This window comes from Natrix helvetica (assembly GCF_964273705.1).
Source record: "Natrix helvetica genome assembly, chromosome: 1".
NCBI lineage: Eukaryota > Metazoa > Chordata > Lepidosauria > Squamata > Natricidae > Natrix > Natrix helvetica.
Genome location: NC_138548.1, coordinates 375,349,571 through 375,366,077, shown reverse-complemented (window position 1 = coordinate 375,366,077; position 16,507 = coordinate 375,349,571). Strand labels below are relative to the sequence as shown.

General features: G+C 40.1%; 1 protein-coding gene across 6 annotated transcripts in view; it reads right to left on the bottom strand.

Moving 5' to 3' along the window:
* Positions 1-3,072: 3,072 nt before the first annotated feature.
* Positions 3,073-16,507, bottom strand: part of LOC309383756 (zinc finger protein 24-like) — a 29,851-nt gene continuing 16,416 nt past the window's right edge. Inside the window, exons 1-4 of one of the 6 annotated variants that reach the window (XM_081936597.1) lie at positions 9,209-9,787; positions 8,130-8,243; positions 7,238-7,364; positions 3,073-6,349 (exon numbers count right to left, since the gene is read on the bottom strand). In XM_081936597.1, coding sequence (XP_081792723.1) covers positions 4,263-6,349; positions 7,238-7,364; positions 8,130-8,243; positions 9,209-9,625 — 2,745 coding nt within the window. In that variant the 5' untranslated portion in view covers positions 9,626-9,787 and the 3' untranslated portion in view covers positions 3,073-4,262. Of the gene's footprint in view, positions 6,350-7,237; positions 7,365-8,129; positions 8,244-9,208; positions 9,788-11,774; positions 14,651-16,507 lie in introns of those variants that run through there. The other 5 variants (XM_081936598.1, XM_081936605.1, XM_081936604.1 and 2 more) reach the window with 5 other exon arrangements.

Genomic DNA, 16,507 nt, shown 5'->3' with positions numbered 1-16,507 from the left:
CTGCAGGTAATGCTTTCTGCGCATGCTCTGCTCCGTTGTGACGTCGGAGACCTTTCGGACGCCTGCGCTGGCGCAGTGTTTGCCCTTAGGGGGTGAGAAGGGGCGTCATGGCGAAAAGGGCGAAGAGGTTGAGGGTGATGGGAACGGGGTGGGGTGGGGAGGTGGGGGCTGAAATAAACAAACCGACCGTGGGATGAAAAGTGCTTTCCTGCTCCTATGTCGTGGGGATGTCTCCTTTCCCAGAATCTCTTGGACATGTGAATGTTCTCCTGGGACTTTGGGTTAAAGTGGGGGAGGATGGAGCTCTGGAAATGAGAGAGAATGGAGAGAAGAACCCCAGGACAGAATCCAAGCAGATTATTTATTATGAAATAAGCAAGTGTAGGAAGAAATGTCCATCTGGGTTCACTTCCAAGTGGGGAAAAAGACACGAAACATGGAGGCTGTTTGGAAAGATGGTTTAATGGTAGACAGGATCACATGGCTTGAGCTCCTGAGCAGAAAATGGGCCGAGATGCTGAAACCCTGGATTTATGCCCTTTCCTGGGCTTTTAACTTCCTGGGGCACAGGAAGAGCATCCTAATTGGTTGCTGTCAAAGGTCATAGCTCTGTAGGTTGTGTGCTAAGTTTGGTTGAAACGTGGTGCATGGTACAATGAAGGGCAATGGGATGGGGTAGATCTTGGTTACGTAGAATAGACTGGCTCAGGCTTTAATGGCCCATTGACAAAGGGGGAAGGGGAGATGAGTTTCTGCCTCTCTGAGTTTCTACTCCTCTTTTGAGGTGAAATATTCTGCCCTTTTAATATTTCCTAAACTATTTCATTTTTCTAGGAGATGGGGTGGGTGCTAACTTCTTACAATAGCAAATAAACACTTTGGAGATTCCGTCAAGCAACGTTGTCCTCTCAATTGTTGTACCCTATGGTGAAGGTATCCCATTGCTCCTGACAATCTTTTTAAATTTGTAATTTTAACTGAGGGTATTTTAATTGTTAATTTTAATTCTATTATTACTATTGCATGCTTTTAACGAGTGTTACCTCCTCCGGATACATGTATGTGTTTGTATGTATGTGTATATGTATTGTATGTATATGTATATATGTATGGGTTTTTTATTGTACGCCGCCCCGAGTCCTTTTGGAGAGGGAGCGGCTAACAAATTTATTCTATTCTATTCTATTTTTTTCTAGAGCGGTTTGGTTTGGTTCTCTATTTGTGTTCTGTCTTCGCTAAATTTTGAAAAAAAGAAAGAAAAAAAGAGCTAGATAGGGAGACAGTAGGAAGCGCACAAAAATCCTGCTGGTGCAGCATCTGGTAGCCTTTTTAACCACCTGGAAGGGAGGCATAAGTAGTTGGCTATGAAGCTCTAAGGTCAAGGCGGACTACTGAGTTTGCTGTTGATGCTTAATAAGGAAGCCAGAGGTGGACTACAAAGGAAATTAAATAGCAAGAACTGCTTGTCTAATCCTCAGCCAGGGAAGCAGCCTCACCATATACACACTAATAGACAGGGGACCTTGGAAAAGGAGGAACATTATAGCACTTGTTAGCTGAGAAGCACAAGGTAGGAGATAATATACCTTCTTGGATATGAAAGTAATGCCAGTTCTTTGTTTCTCATGTTCACAGTAATAAATGATGTGATCTGCTTATCAAATTGTCCAACTCCAGTTATCTCAATAAATTGTGATAGAGAAAAAGGTACGATAAGACTAACAGAAAAAACTAAGCGTGTAGGACGAAAATACAACTGGAAAAAAGATATAAACATATATAGTAGCTTTCAATATTTTCTACAGCAGTTATGTAGAGTTATATTTGAGAGTGGAGGTTTGTTTTCCGAGCTCGTGGGTTGGTTTCTGAACATTTCGTTAGCAGGCTAAGTAAAATCTTCAGCAGAATTTGGGGGATGCCAGTGTTTGTGTTCTGCTTAAAAAGGCTTCATGTAGTCAGTAGGTCTTGTTATGGGAGGCTCACCTAAAGTGAGTGACGTGACTCTTCCATCAGACCCAGTGTTATATTTTGAGCAGATTTTAAAGAATATGAGCAGCATTGAGTGGCAGATTAACATAAATGCATTGCATAAAACAACCTCAAAAGTACAAAGGGTACAGTTATAATAATAACAGTGGCAACTAGTGTTTCTTGAAAATATTCCATCCCTAATTCTAGCTAACTTCTGTTGTGAAACTAAGCCTTTATGAAACATCCATAGTTCTTTCATTAATCTACATGCACCCACCATTTAATCCACTAATAATTGATCTAATGACATCCTGTTTTGCTATATTATATCTATCAAAGAAAAGATTTTGGCTCTTTGAGGTGTTATTATCGACTGGACTACTGTAATGCTCTCTACATGGGGCTCCCCTTGAGATGCACCCGAAGGCTGCAGCTGGTTCAGAATGCGGCCACGCGGACAATTGTGGGAGCCACTAGATACTCCCACATAACATCTTTGCTGCGCGGGCTGCACTGGCTACCTGTGGCTTTTCGGGTGCGTTTCAAGGTGTTGGTCATCATCTTCAAAGCGCTCCATGGCACAGGACCTAGTTATCTGCGAGATCGTATCCTGCCCCATACATCTCTTTGGCCGATTCGCTCTCACAGAGAGGGACTCCTCCGGGTGCCGTCCACTAGGCAATGCCAGCGGGCGACGCCCAGGAGTAGGGCCTTTTCTGTGATGGGCCAGACCCTTTGGAATGACCTCCCCCCGGATATCAGGACTACCACCGACCTCCGCTCCTTCCGTAAGAAACTAAAGACCCACCTGTTCAATTTAGCCGGCCTGGCCTAATTCCTAATTCCCAATTTTAGTTCCTCAAGCCTGCATTTTTTAAATTTTCTAGGGGTATGCTTTTAGTTGTTTTTAATTTTTACTTTTTTGTACAGTTGTATGAGGTTTAATTCGTTTTTAAGGATATAGGATATTCGTCTTTTGTATTCGTTTTAATGAGACACCTGTACACCGCCCCGAGTCCCTTCGGGGAGAGGGGGCGGTCTATAAATTCTGAAAAATAAATAAATTAATTAAAAAAGACTTTAAAACTTAGATTTACAACAAATGCAGCGAAATTTTGAATGTCTTTATTGGTTATCATTTATTCTGTGTAATTGCATGCCACAACCAACTACCCCCTGTGTTTTATAAGTTATGTCTAAAAAACCATTTCCTTTGGTAGTTTAATTTCTTGTGCTGAGACCAGAGGAATCCCTGTTATCCACAATACAAATTCCTTGCCTGGAATTTAGTATAAATTTAAAACTGAATGCCACTACTCCATTGCAACCTACTGCCTAACCTGCTGCATATAGTGTTATATGTCAGGCAACATTCTTTAAAGTATGAGTGCCATTATGTTTGGGTATTTGCCATGTGTAAATTTGCAATTTAACATTTGCAGATACTTCATAATTATTGGGATTAAAACAAGTATAGGAGAAACACCACTTGCCTGTTTGAGCAAAAATAGTTGAAAATAGTTTGGGACATAATATTGCTGCATAATAAATAAATCAAATGCAATAGTGTGATTTACTCACCAATCAGTACATATAGCACTAAAATGAAGACTTTCCTTACTCTGGTTGAAAGTCACACTTGCAATAGCTAGAAGTTCTGCTTTCTAAGTGGCTAAACATTGAGATGGATAGGCTTGGCATATCAGGAAAAGAATGAAATTCATCAGTACCACAAAGAATAAAATTTGCTGATGAGGAATAACTCCCCTCTCCACCAATAAAACCAGTTAATGGAATCTTGTCTTTTCATATTTCAAAAGGAAAGACAGTAGTACAAATAGTTCTAAACTTAACAATCACAATTCAGCCCAACATTTCCCTTGCTAAGATAGTTGAGTTGTGCCCTAGTTTACAACTTTTTATGTTACAGTTGTTAAGCAAATCAACGCAGTTCTTAAGTGAATGTATACTCGTTAAGCAAATCTGATGTCATTGACTGTTGGAAGTTTGCAAATGGAGGTCACATTAACATCGGCATGTTGCAACCATCATGAATGCATGCTAGTTGCCAAGTGCCTGAATTTTGATCATGTGATCATGGGGATGCTGAAAAGGTCATAAATGGGAAAACTGATCTAAGTTACTTTTTTCATTTTGCAGTATTCCATTTTTTAAATTGTAACTTAGTCAACGGTTAAGAAAAGAACTATTGTGTATGGTCTCTCCATAGTATAGATTCTTTTAGGAGAATTAAGTTGTCCTTTGTGAGTAGCTGTTTCCACACCAGGCATCTATTCAACGTGGATCCTCTGATGGATAGTAAGGGCTCCCTTCTCAATGAATCTCTTTCCACACTTCCCACAGCAATGTTGTTTCTCTCCTGCGTGGATCCTCTTATGGCAATTAAGAGAACTTTTGAAACAAAAGCTCTTTCCACACTCTGTGCATTTATATGGTTTCTCCCCTGTGTGGATTCTTTTATGAGAATTAAGCTGTCCTTTCTGAACAAAGCTGTTTCCACATTCCAGGCATTTATAAGGTTTCTCCCCCGAGTGAATTCTTTTATGAGAACTAAGTTGTCCTTTCTGAATGAAGCTCTTTCCACACTCCGTGCATTTAAATGGTTTATTCCCTGTGTGGATCTTTTGGTGACAAGTAAGCACTTTATTCTCAAAAAAGCTCTTTCCACACTCCGTACATTTATAGGGTCTCTCCCCTGTGTGGAATCTTTTATGAGAATTAAGCTGTCCTTTCTGAATAAAGCTCTTTCCACACTCCAGGCATTTATATGGTTTATCCCCTGTGTGAATTTTTAAGTGTCGAGCCAGATGAGCTTTTGTACTGAAGCTCTTTCCACACTCTGTGCATTTATACAGTCTCTCTCCTGAGTGGAGCCTTTGATGAGTATTAAGTAGTTGTTTCTGAGTAAAGCTCTTTCCACACTCTGTGCATTCATAAGGTTTCTCTCCTGTGTGAATCCTTTTATGATAATTACGTTTTCCTATTAAACAAAAGGCCTTTCTACATTCCTCACAACTATATGGTTTCACAGCCATGTGGCTCCTTTGATGGCTATTAAGACTAGGCTTGCTATGGAAGTTTTTTCCACACTCTGTGCATTTATATGGTTTTTCTCCTGTATGGATTCTTTCATGATTAGTAAGATTTTCTTTCTGAGTAAATTGCTTTCCACACACTATGCATTTATAGGGTTTCTCCCCTGTGTGGATTCTATTATGATAATTAAGTTTTCCTTTCTCAATAAAGCACTTTCCACAAACTAGACATTTATATGGTTTATCCCCTGTATGAATCCTTTGATGATGAGTAAGTACCTTGTTGTCAAAAAAGCTCTTGCCACACTCCAAGCATTTAAATGGCCTTTCCCCAGTATGAATTCTTTTATGAGAATTAAGCTTTCCTTTCAAAATAAAGCTCTTTCCACAATCCATGCATTTATAAGGTCTCTCTCCTGTGTGGATCCTTTGATGGATAGTAAGAATTCTTTTTTCTAAGAATCTCCTTCCACACTCGCTGCAGACATGTTTTTTCTCCCCTCTGTGGATTCTCTCATGGTGGTTAAGATAACTTTTCAAACGGAAGCTCTTTCCACACACTGTGCATTTATATGGTCTCTCTCCCGTGTGCACCCTTTTATGAGAATTAAGTTGTCCTTTCTGAATAAAACTCTTTCCACACTGAAAGCATTTATATGGCTTATTCCCTGTGTGGATCCATTGGTGACGAGTAAGGACCCTGTTGTCAAAAAAGTTCTTTCCACACTCCAGGCATCTATATGGTCTCTCCCCAAGGTGGATCCTTTGATGGATAGTAAGAGATTTATTGTCAAAAAATATCTTTCCACACTCCTTGCAACTAAGTTTTTTCTCCCCTCTATGGATCTTCTCATGGCGATTAATACTACTCCTGAAATGGAAGCTCTTTCCACACTCCAAGCATTTATACGGTTTATCCCCTGTATGAATCCATTGCCGATGAGTAAGGACTTTATTGTCAAAAAAGCTCTTTCCATAATCCAGGCATTTATAAATTCTCTCCCCTGTGTGGCTCCTTTGATGGCCATTAAGACTAGTCTTACCACTAAAGTTATTTCCATACTTGGTGCATATTTTAGTCTTTCTTTTTAGACTGGAAACCTTCCCCAATTTTACAATGGTATGTGGCTTGTGTTTCCTAAAAAGGTTCTTAGGTAAAGTAAGAGAAAAGGAATGTGATGTGGAGATCTTTTCCTCTCCACCTTCTGAGTGGCTTCTTTCTTGTGTTTTTGGATTCTCTTGATGGCCAAATATCACTTCTACTTCATAGTTTAATGTTTGCAGCAGCATTAACCTCTTCTTCTTCTTCTCCATTGGGTCACCTGCATGGAAAAAATAAAATTTAGAAACTGTGAGGGAAGGGAGATAACCTTGTAGGGTGAGGAGAACCAACACCCCCATTTTTCTGTAGAGGATTTTGCTGAAATTGGTAGGTGGATGTCAGACTTAGACTGCTGATTTTTTTTCTAGAAAAGAGAACTGGAGATTGTCCGTATGTACTTTACATATCCGATTATTTTAAACAGTCAGCAAAACCTGTCATTTCTGCAACCACTTGCAATCAGATAAACGTTGTGGGTTCCATCATGCTCTGAACCGTAAAGTAGTCTTTATAGTTTATAGAATATTGGGTGACATGGAATGAAGAGGTATTTTGGTTGTATTTTAAAAGACAGCGATGAGTCATTAATGTTGAACATACATGTGGGAGATGAAAGTGGAAATTTCTTTCATAAACATATACATACACAGACCAATATGGCAGTGTTTCTCAATTTTCTCAATTTCTTTCCTTTTCATATATTTTGCATTGCATTTGTACATGTGTTTTATCTCTTGAGGATAAAATTAATAAAATTATGTGAAAAAACCCAGCTATTAAGGAGGGGGCTTCTCCTCTGGAAAACATACCCATCTGCATTCCAGGTATAGCATCAGCTATGAATTTTAGCTCAGAAATGTTGGGTGAAAATTATTAGCTAGGAAATTCTGATGATATCCAAAATATTTTTCAGCTGGGAATCACATTTAGACTTTGCTGTTGATTGGACAATCTGGGGCATTTCTCAAATTTATCATGAGCATTTCTAACAGGATCTTAAGGAGAGACAATAACTGTAAGTAACCTGACTGCAAGTATCTTCCCTGTTTACCTCTCACTGGAAAAACATTCCCCAATTAATGGAACCTAGAGCACAGTCGGGCCTTACCCAGGGCAGACATATTCCTAAAAGCATCCAACGTGACTTCTCTACATAAGGCCCTCTGGCCAGAATCCAGCAAGTCCCACTCCTCTTCTGTGAAATCCACAGTGATCTCCTCAAAGGGTTTAGAGCCCTAGAATGAGAATGTTCTTTAATAGACAATCCCATAAAAGACATGCATTTTTTTCTCTTAGTGCACAAAACAGCTTTGCAAGAAACATAATGAGCAGTCTTACAAGAAAGAAACTGCTCCAGCTCCCATCTCCCTAATAACTGGCGCTTTATGTGCACTAAATATGTTTTTGAATGGCAACAGGACTCCTTGGAGAGCCTCATGCTGGGTTGCAATAAGTCAGCAAGGATTTGGGAAACAGAAGCCACTGGCTCACTTGACTTCAGGAGCAAATTCTGCATTCTTTACAAAACAGGACACAACTACAGTAGGAATTTATTCTCTTCCTTATTTCAAAATGTTAAAAATAACCCTTGAAATCTGAAGGCACTTGAAGAACATTCTTACTGATGCAGTCATTTAGTGTTGACTTTGAGGCTTTTTCATGGAAATACCTGTCCTAAAGGCACAATATTTCTGAAGCAGTTATGCAATTCCAAAAGTTTCAATTCATGCAAATATTTTTTTAAATTGGCTTCCCCAATCCTCTGTGAAGTATTGAGATGTATTGAACGAATTATATTACCAATGCAAAGCCTCTCAGGCTGTGAATTTTCTCTTGTTTGTATCTCCAAAATTATCTTGAAAGCTGAATGGATGAGGCACATTGGGGGTGGGGAGGACACTGTTCAACTACACATAGACTCAGCATCTGGCTACACTGCAGAAGCAACTCATCAAAAGGGGGAGCTTAAACTCTGCTGCTCTCATAGAAATCACAGTTACCTGCTGTATTGCCCCAAGTTGGATCCTCCTGAAAAGCAACTCTTGAGAAGGACTGCATCGATTTCCTCTTTCCTGTAGCTCTGCTGAGATCTCTCCTGTGAACAGTTCCTGCATCTGAAAGAGAAGTGTAGTTTATTATCCACAGTGAAAGGACTGTAATCATGTTACTTCTCTTGCCTTACCCTTTGGAATTCCTCAACCCAACCAAAGACAAGCCAGTGAATCTGATTTGTGGGTAGATGCTATTTTGGAGTAAATAGTCTGCCATTTTTATGAAAATCTTCATTGCCACTATTTCTTCTTTTCCTTGTGATCAGGACTTATCTTTTCCCCTTCTTGATAGCTGTGGCCTTTCCACCTTTGCAAATGTACCTATGCCTGTTCTGTCTCTTCCTCCAGGAATCTTTTTCCTTTAGATTTAACAACCGGTAACTTGAATGGGGAGGAATCAATCTTCCCTTCTATTTGGTTTGGCTTCCCTATGCCTCTTTCAGTGGGGAGGCCATCAGCCTGGCAATTGAGGTACAGACCCTGGGATGAATACTGAAGATGGTTTTGTCAGGAAGATGCACATTCAGCCTCCTTATGGGAACTGAGATACCTTTTACACAATGATTATCCAGTCTGCTTTTCACCCATTATCATTCACACAGATTCTTACACCATACAAACATATGTTCTCTAGATGTATATTCCCAGTGACTGTTTATAAACAAGACAACCAAGCAAACAAGCCTTTAAGATTTGCTATGTCGTATAATGAGAATGAGTAGTTTTGAGGAATACCGGCTGAAATGGAACAAATCATTCATTCATTCATGCATGCATGCATTAAAGGAAAGAAAGGCAGGGGGAAGAAAAGATTCTAGCCTCCTCCCTCAAACTCTTGGATTTCCTTACAGCCCTAAGGCTGAATTTCTCATTCCTCCCATGGATTTTTCTCCAAGAGAAAATGCCTCAAGAACAAGTAAATTCTCAAAGTATTAAGAGTTCAAGAAAGGCAGACATCTTTCTTCTGAATGTCTCTATTTCTTACAGTCTGCCATATACATCAGCATCCAACGGTGAACTCTTCTCACCTGTCGCCCCTTTCCGGGCTTCAGGGCGGCAGCGCGGCCGAGGAGGCAGCCTTCGGCCAGGGCCACCGCCTGGGCGCAGCTCTCCGCCCCGCACTCCCTCAGCCAGCCCGCCAGCTCCGGGGGCAGCAGAGCCAGCAGCTGCTCCAGCACCACCAGGTCCAGCATTTCGGCTTTGCTGCTCCGCTCGGGCCGCAGCCACCCCCGGCACAGCCGGTGCAGGCGGCTGCAAAGCGCCCGGGGCCCCTCGGCCTCCCGGGAGCCGCAGCTGCGGAAGCGCCAGCGCTCGGCCTCGGAGCTGCGGGGCTCCTCGGGGAGGCCGCTCGGGCCGCCGCTTTCCTCACCGGACTCCCCGCCGCAGCCGCTCCCCTCCTGAAGGGCCGCTGTTGCTCCCGCCCCCGGAGACCCCCGGGCCTCCATTCGGTCTCCGGCTTCAGCGCAGGCCGAACGGGGGGGGGGGGGGAACTCCTCCAGTCAAAAGGGACCCTTCACCGCCGACCCCCCCCCGCCCCTTTCCGAGGAGGGAGAAGGGAGGATCCGCTCGTTCAGCGCTTTTGAGGCTGAGAAAAGCAGCTGCAAGTCGCTCCCCCTACAGCAGTTTCCCAACCTTGGCAACTTGATGCTGTCCGGACTTCAACTCCCAGAATTCCTCAGCCAGGAGTTGAAGTCCAGAGAGCATCAAGTTGCCAAGGTTGGGAAACACTTCTCTACAGGATCCCCTGGCTTCCCAGAGCCTGGAACAGAGCACCCAGTGCACTCCAAAGCCTTTTACTCTGCATTCCAGGGATGTTTTGGTCAAGTCTTATGCGCACGCTCGGGTCCCTTAGGACCACAAAAAAAGTTGCCTTAACAGAGCGGCCTTTCCTTCTCTCCAAACTTGGTCATCTTGCAGGTGTTTCATTACCGAACCTTGGTAACATCGTTAGTACTAGTTAAGAAATAAGAGTTTGCTCTCAGCTTATATTCTAGTCTAGTGGCTTTCCCTTGTCAGTATGCTGGGAACTGTCTGGAAGGTTCTTTGATAGGGGCTGCTTATTTTTTGGAGTTCCTTGATTGGGATATTGTTCACAAAATTGTAAACAATATTGGGGTAAATCTATGCTGATCTGGGTGCTGATTGCTGGTGAGATGGTTTTGGTCTTTTTGTCCCCTTTTTAGTTTGTTGTCATATTGCAACTTAACCTGGAAGGGAGGTGTAAGCAGTTAGCTACAAACACTAGGCCAAGGCAGGGTACTTGTGAATTTGGTGTAGAAACTATGAGATGCACCACAAAGGAAAGTAAATCCAACTGCTTTTCTAACTAATCAGACATGAATACATTGTATGAGACGTCAAAGTATAAGGAATACAAATGTAATAATAATGGCAAGTAAAGTTTCTTGAAAATATTCTCTCCATACTTGAGGAGATAACTATTCTAACTCACGCAACTAAGCCTTCATGAAAATTCCAGAAAGTGTTCAGTAATGTATATACAGACTGCATATGCTCTACCAATAAATGATCTACAGCTTATTTTGCAATATTATATTTTCGGAGAAAAGATTTTACCCAAAAGCAGCTTATGGCTCTTTGAGGTGTCATTTATAAATAAGGATGTTTAAAACTGACTTACAACAAAATGCAGCAAACTTATGAATGTCTTATAATTTACTGTGTATTTGCATGCCAGAACCAACTACTCTCGTTTTATAATTATACTTGAAAGAATATTTATGGTGAGACCAGACGAATCTCTGCTATCGACAGACAAAAAACAGTGCAAATTTTAGTAAAAATTAAAAAGTATGAATGCTACAAGACTACTCCAAATGTTGAGCTAGTCCTCTGCATAGTGTTATATGTCAAGGCCAAGACATTTTTAAAATTGCTAATGCTGATATGTTCAACTATTTGTCCTCCAAAAGCTTTCATTTTAACATCTCCAAATATTTAATAATTATCTGGATTAAAACAAGTGCGGTAGAAACAATTTACATGTTTGGGCAATTAATGTCATCTGAATATAAATTGTGGCATTGGAATATTTTTGCATAACAATAAAATCAAATGCAATAATGTGATTTACTTGCCAATCAGTACATAGAGCACAGAAAAATGGAAACATACCTTACCCTGGTTCAGACTCCATGGCTAAATGCTTAGATGTAAAGGTTTGACATTTCTGCAGAGGAACATAATTTGTTCATGGAGAACAAACATCTCCCTTCAGCCAACAAAATCTTTTAATGGGATCAATTCTTTCGATATTTCATCAGGAAGGACAGCAATACAGGTAGTTCTCAACTTACCACAATTCAGCCCAACATTTCCCTTGCTAAACAAGACCACTAAGTCCGTCACATCCAGTCTGCAAACATTTATGCCAGTTGTTAAGCAAATCACTGCAGTTTTGAAGTGAATCATATAGTTAAGGGACCCTCCCATCAACTGTTTGAAGTTTACAAATGGAGATCACCTGATCCCAGAGCACAACCATCATAAATACATGTATTGGCAAGTGCCCAAATTTTAATCACATGATCATAGGGATGCTGCAACAGTCATAAGTATGAGAACTGGTCTAAGTCACGTTTTTCATTTTATTTCATTTATTTCACTGTAACATTGAACATTCACTAAATAAACACTTGAAAGCAAAGGACTAATTGTATGGATTCTTTAAAGAGACTTATATTGTCCTCCTTGGTATCAAGGTTCCAAATAATGAACCCAACCAATCCAGCAACTCAAGTCTTGAGACATGTTTAGCTTTCTCAAAGAACTGGTTTATTGAATTCATCATTTTGGCACAGTTGAAAAACAAACCAGCTCTGGCTATTTCCCACACTTTCAGTAATTAAAGATTACACAGCTCCCTCCCTCCTTGTCACAGGTCACATTGTCCAATTAGGTGTTCTGGCATCTCCTTGGAAACCTCTTCCAGTCTCTGGCCAGCACCTGTTAGGACAACCTTGGTTCCCATAAGATGGTAAGTTGTTGATGTCTGGTCTGACATTCCAAAGCTCTCTTCCCTAAGTGTGAAAAGCTGAGAAAGAGAAAATGGCTGCGACACGCCCGATCCATTACAAAGTTGACACCTAAGTAAAGCTCTTTCCATGTTCCAGTTTATTCCCTGTGTGGGTCTTTTGTGTTGAGCCACATGAAAGTCTGTATTGAAGCCCTTTCCATACTCTTCATTTATACCGTCTTTCTGCTCTATGGATCCTTTAATGGATATAGTAAAGTCTCTACTCTCACATAATCCTTTTCCAGACTCCCTGTAGGAGTCTGTGCATCCTCTCACAGGATCTAAGAGAACTTTTTAAATGGAAGCTTGCTGTATACACAGAACATTGATAGGAGCTCTCCTGTGCGTATCCTTTGATGCATAGTAATGTCTCTCCTCTCATATCCTTTTCCACACACCATTCAGTTATGTTGTTTCTCCCCTCTGTGGATCCTCTCATGACTATTAAGATTACCCACACTGTGCATTTATATTGTTTCATTCCTGTGGATCCTCAGGTTTATCAAGACTGAAACTCCTTTCACTCTCTATGCAATTATTTACTTCCTTACATGTGTGACTCCTTTTATGAAAATTAAGTTCTCCAATTAAAACAAAGGACTTTCCACATTCCTCACAACTATAGTTTCTTCCTTGTGTGGATCGTTTGATGGATAGTAAGGTCTGTCCTCTCATAGAATCCTTTTCCACACTCCATGCAACTATGTTGTTTTTCCCTTCTATGGATCATCTCATGGCAATTAAGATTGCACCTAAAACGGTAGTTCTTTCCACACGGTGCATTTATATGGTTTCACTCCTGTGTGAACTCTTTCATGAACAGTAAGATGTATTTTCTGAGTGAAACATTTTCCACACACCAGACAGCTATATTGTTTCTCCCCTCTATGGATCTTCTCATGGCGCTTAAGATTACGCTTGAAACGAAAGTTATTTCCGCACTCTGTACATTTATATGATTTCACTCCTGTGTGAACCATTTCATGATCAGTAAGATATGCTTTCCGAATAAACTGCTTTCCACACTCCATGCACTTAAACGGTCTCTCCCCTGTGTGGATTCTTTTATGAAAATTAAGATTTCCTTTTGAAATAAAGCCCTTTCCACATTCCAGGCATTTATATGGTCTCTCCCCTGTGTGAGTCCTTTGATGAATGGTAAGACCTGTGTTCTCAAAGAATCTCTTTCCACACTCCTTGCAGCTATGTTTTTTCTCCCTTATGTGGATCCTCTCATGGTTATCAAGATTATTCCTGAAATTGAAACTACTTTCATTCTCTATGCAATTATTTACTTCCTCACCTGTGTGACTCCTTTTATGAAAATTAAGTTCTTCTATTAAAACAAAGGACTTTCCACATTCCTCACAACTATACAGTTTCTTCCTTGTGTGGATCGTTTGATGGATAGTAAGGTCTGTCCTCTCATAGAATCCTTTTCCACACTCCATGCAACTATGTTGTTTCTCCCTTCTATGGATCATCACATGGCGATTAAGATTGCACCTGAAACGGTAATTCTTTCCACATTTTGTGCATTTATATGGTTTTACTTGTGTGTGAACACTTTCATGTTGAGAAAGATAACTTTTCTCAGTGAAACATTTTCCACACTCTATGCAGCTATGTTGTTTCTCCCCTTTATGGATCCTCTCATGGCGCTTAAGATTACGCTTGAAACGGAAGCTCTTTCCACACTCTGTACATATATATGGCTTCACTCCTGTGTGAACCATTTCATGATCAGTAAGATATGCTTTCCGAATAAACTGCTTTCCACACTCCATGCACTTAAACGGTCTCTCCCCTGTGTGGATTCTTTTATGAGTATTAAGATTTCCATTTGAAATAAAGCCCTTTCCACATTCCAGGCATTTATATGGTCTCTCCCCTGTGTGAGTCCTTTGATGGATGATAAGAGCTGTGTTCTCAAAGAATCGCTTTCCACACTCCCTGCAGCTATGTTTTTTCTCCCTTCGACGGATCCTCCCATGTAAATGAAGAATACTCCTGAAACAGCTCTTTCTACGCTGTATGCATTTATATAGTTTCTCATCTGTGTGAATCTTTTTATGAAAGTTAAGCTTTTCTCTTAAAGCAAAGCCCTTTCCATATTCCTCGCAACTATATGACTTTTCTGCTGTTTGGTTCCTTTCATATTCACATTTTCTATATATTTTAGTCTCTCTGTTCAGTGTGGAATCCTTCCCCAACATTACGATCTTATGTGGCTTGTATTTCATCTGAGGTTCCTCAGGTAAAGTAACAGAAAAAGAATGATGAAGTGTGGAGGATTCCTGTCCTCTACCTTCTGAGTGGCTTTTCTCTTGTCTTTTTGAATATGCTTGATGGTCAAACATCATTTCTACTTCATAGCTTGTTGTTTGCAGTGGCATTAACCTTTCCTGAGTCTCATTCTCAATTTCATCATCTGCTTGGAAGAAAAAAAATAGAAATCCCTGTTGAAATTTAGAGCTGTTAGGGAGGGGGAGATAACATCTTGTGTGGTGAGGAGAACCAAAACCCCCATTTTTCTGTAGAGGATTTGGCCGGTGGATGTCAGGTTTGGATAGCTTTTTTTTTTTCTAGAAGAAAGAAGTGGAGATTGTCCACATATACTTTATACATCTGATTTTTGTAAGCAAACAGCAAAACTTTTCATTTCTACAGCTGCTTGTGACCAGCTAAAAGTCCTGGGTTGCAGCATGCGCTGAACCATAAAGACAGCCTTATCAATTGCTGGATGGCATTATCTTCAGTCCATTTTAGAAGAATATCATAGCTTTGCAGCTTTCTAAATTATTTTTTGTAAACTATTGTAACATACAGGCAATCAGTTATTTTAGAGTTTTTTCTGGAAAGCTTCTAAATGCTTTTGATACTGATTTAAAATTTATGAAGTTAATTAGAAAGAACACCCTGTTTGCGGAAAATCTATTGTTTATGAATTAACTGTAAAGCTAAACCTTGAAGGTTTATTACCAAAGCAAAAGATGGCTAATTTAAAGGAATGTTCGACTTTTACTTATTTTAAGTTTTTGATCTTTCCTGAAAACAGAGTTTACTAACGAAAACCAACAAATCCCTCTGGAGACTACAGACAAGGGTTCACTGGAATATAACTGCAGTTGGATGATACCGTTTTAAATTGAAATGTAAGAGATTTTTGGAGTCATTTCAGGTAAATTATAAGTGGATTTGAAATATGTTAAGAATTTGAAGAGAAAGGAAAAGCAAAGCAAAGTAGAAACAAATATGTGATTAAAGAATGGTTGGGAGGCAAAATGCCGTTTTAAATTGAAATGTAAGGGATTTTTGGAGTCATTTCAGGAAAATTGCAAGTGGATTTAAAATACGGTAAGAATTTGAAGAGAAAGGAAAAGGATAGTACAAACAAATATGTGATTGAAGAATGGTTGGGAGGAAAATTGCTTTTTCTGATTATTGGAAAAATAATGAGTTATTTCTGCTGATGTTGAATTGTTTGGAATGGATAGTTTCTTGTAGAAATGCTTAATAGAATGTTGAAAAAGACATTATGTAGGGATTTGGTAATATTTAATACAGGGGTGGGTTCTGGCCGGCTGTACTGCTGGTTTGCTTATGTGCGTGCTTTGCACGCGCGCTGGATGCGTGCTGCATGTGCATGCACAGTTCAATTAAAGTTGTGCTGCGCATGCGCAGAACTTAAAAACAGGATGGCACCACTGACCGGAGAACCAGTTCAGGGACATGGCAAGCCTGGGTCGCTGCCAGTTCAAGCGACCCACGCCGCCCTATCACTACTGGTTCAACCGACTGGGCCGAACTGGTAGGAACCCATCTCTGGTTTAATAGTTTTAAATTCCTTTTTTGCAAAAAAAATCATTTTTTAAAATTTCTTTTGTTAAAAGAGGGATGTGGAAGGCAGACTAAATGGAAATAGGGACTATATTAGTAGCTACTTATATCATTAACTTTCTTTTTCACTATTTCTTTGCTAATTAGTAAGATCAGTAGATTTAGACATGAGTTTATAGAATATTGGGTGATGTATGGAATGAAGAGTATTTTGATTGTATTATAAAAGAGAGTGATGAGCTAACATTGAACATACATGCTGTAGATGAAGGGGGAAATTCCATATACATGCACACACATACAGGGGTATTTCTGTTCTGTAAATATTTCTTTTCTTTTTAGTGTGTTTTTAAATTCATTTTGTGTAAGTAATTTATTTGTATAAGATCATCTTTAATAAAATTATGTCGAAATAAACACCAGCTGTTGAGGGGGTCTTCTGCTGTAAAAA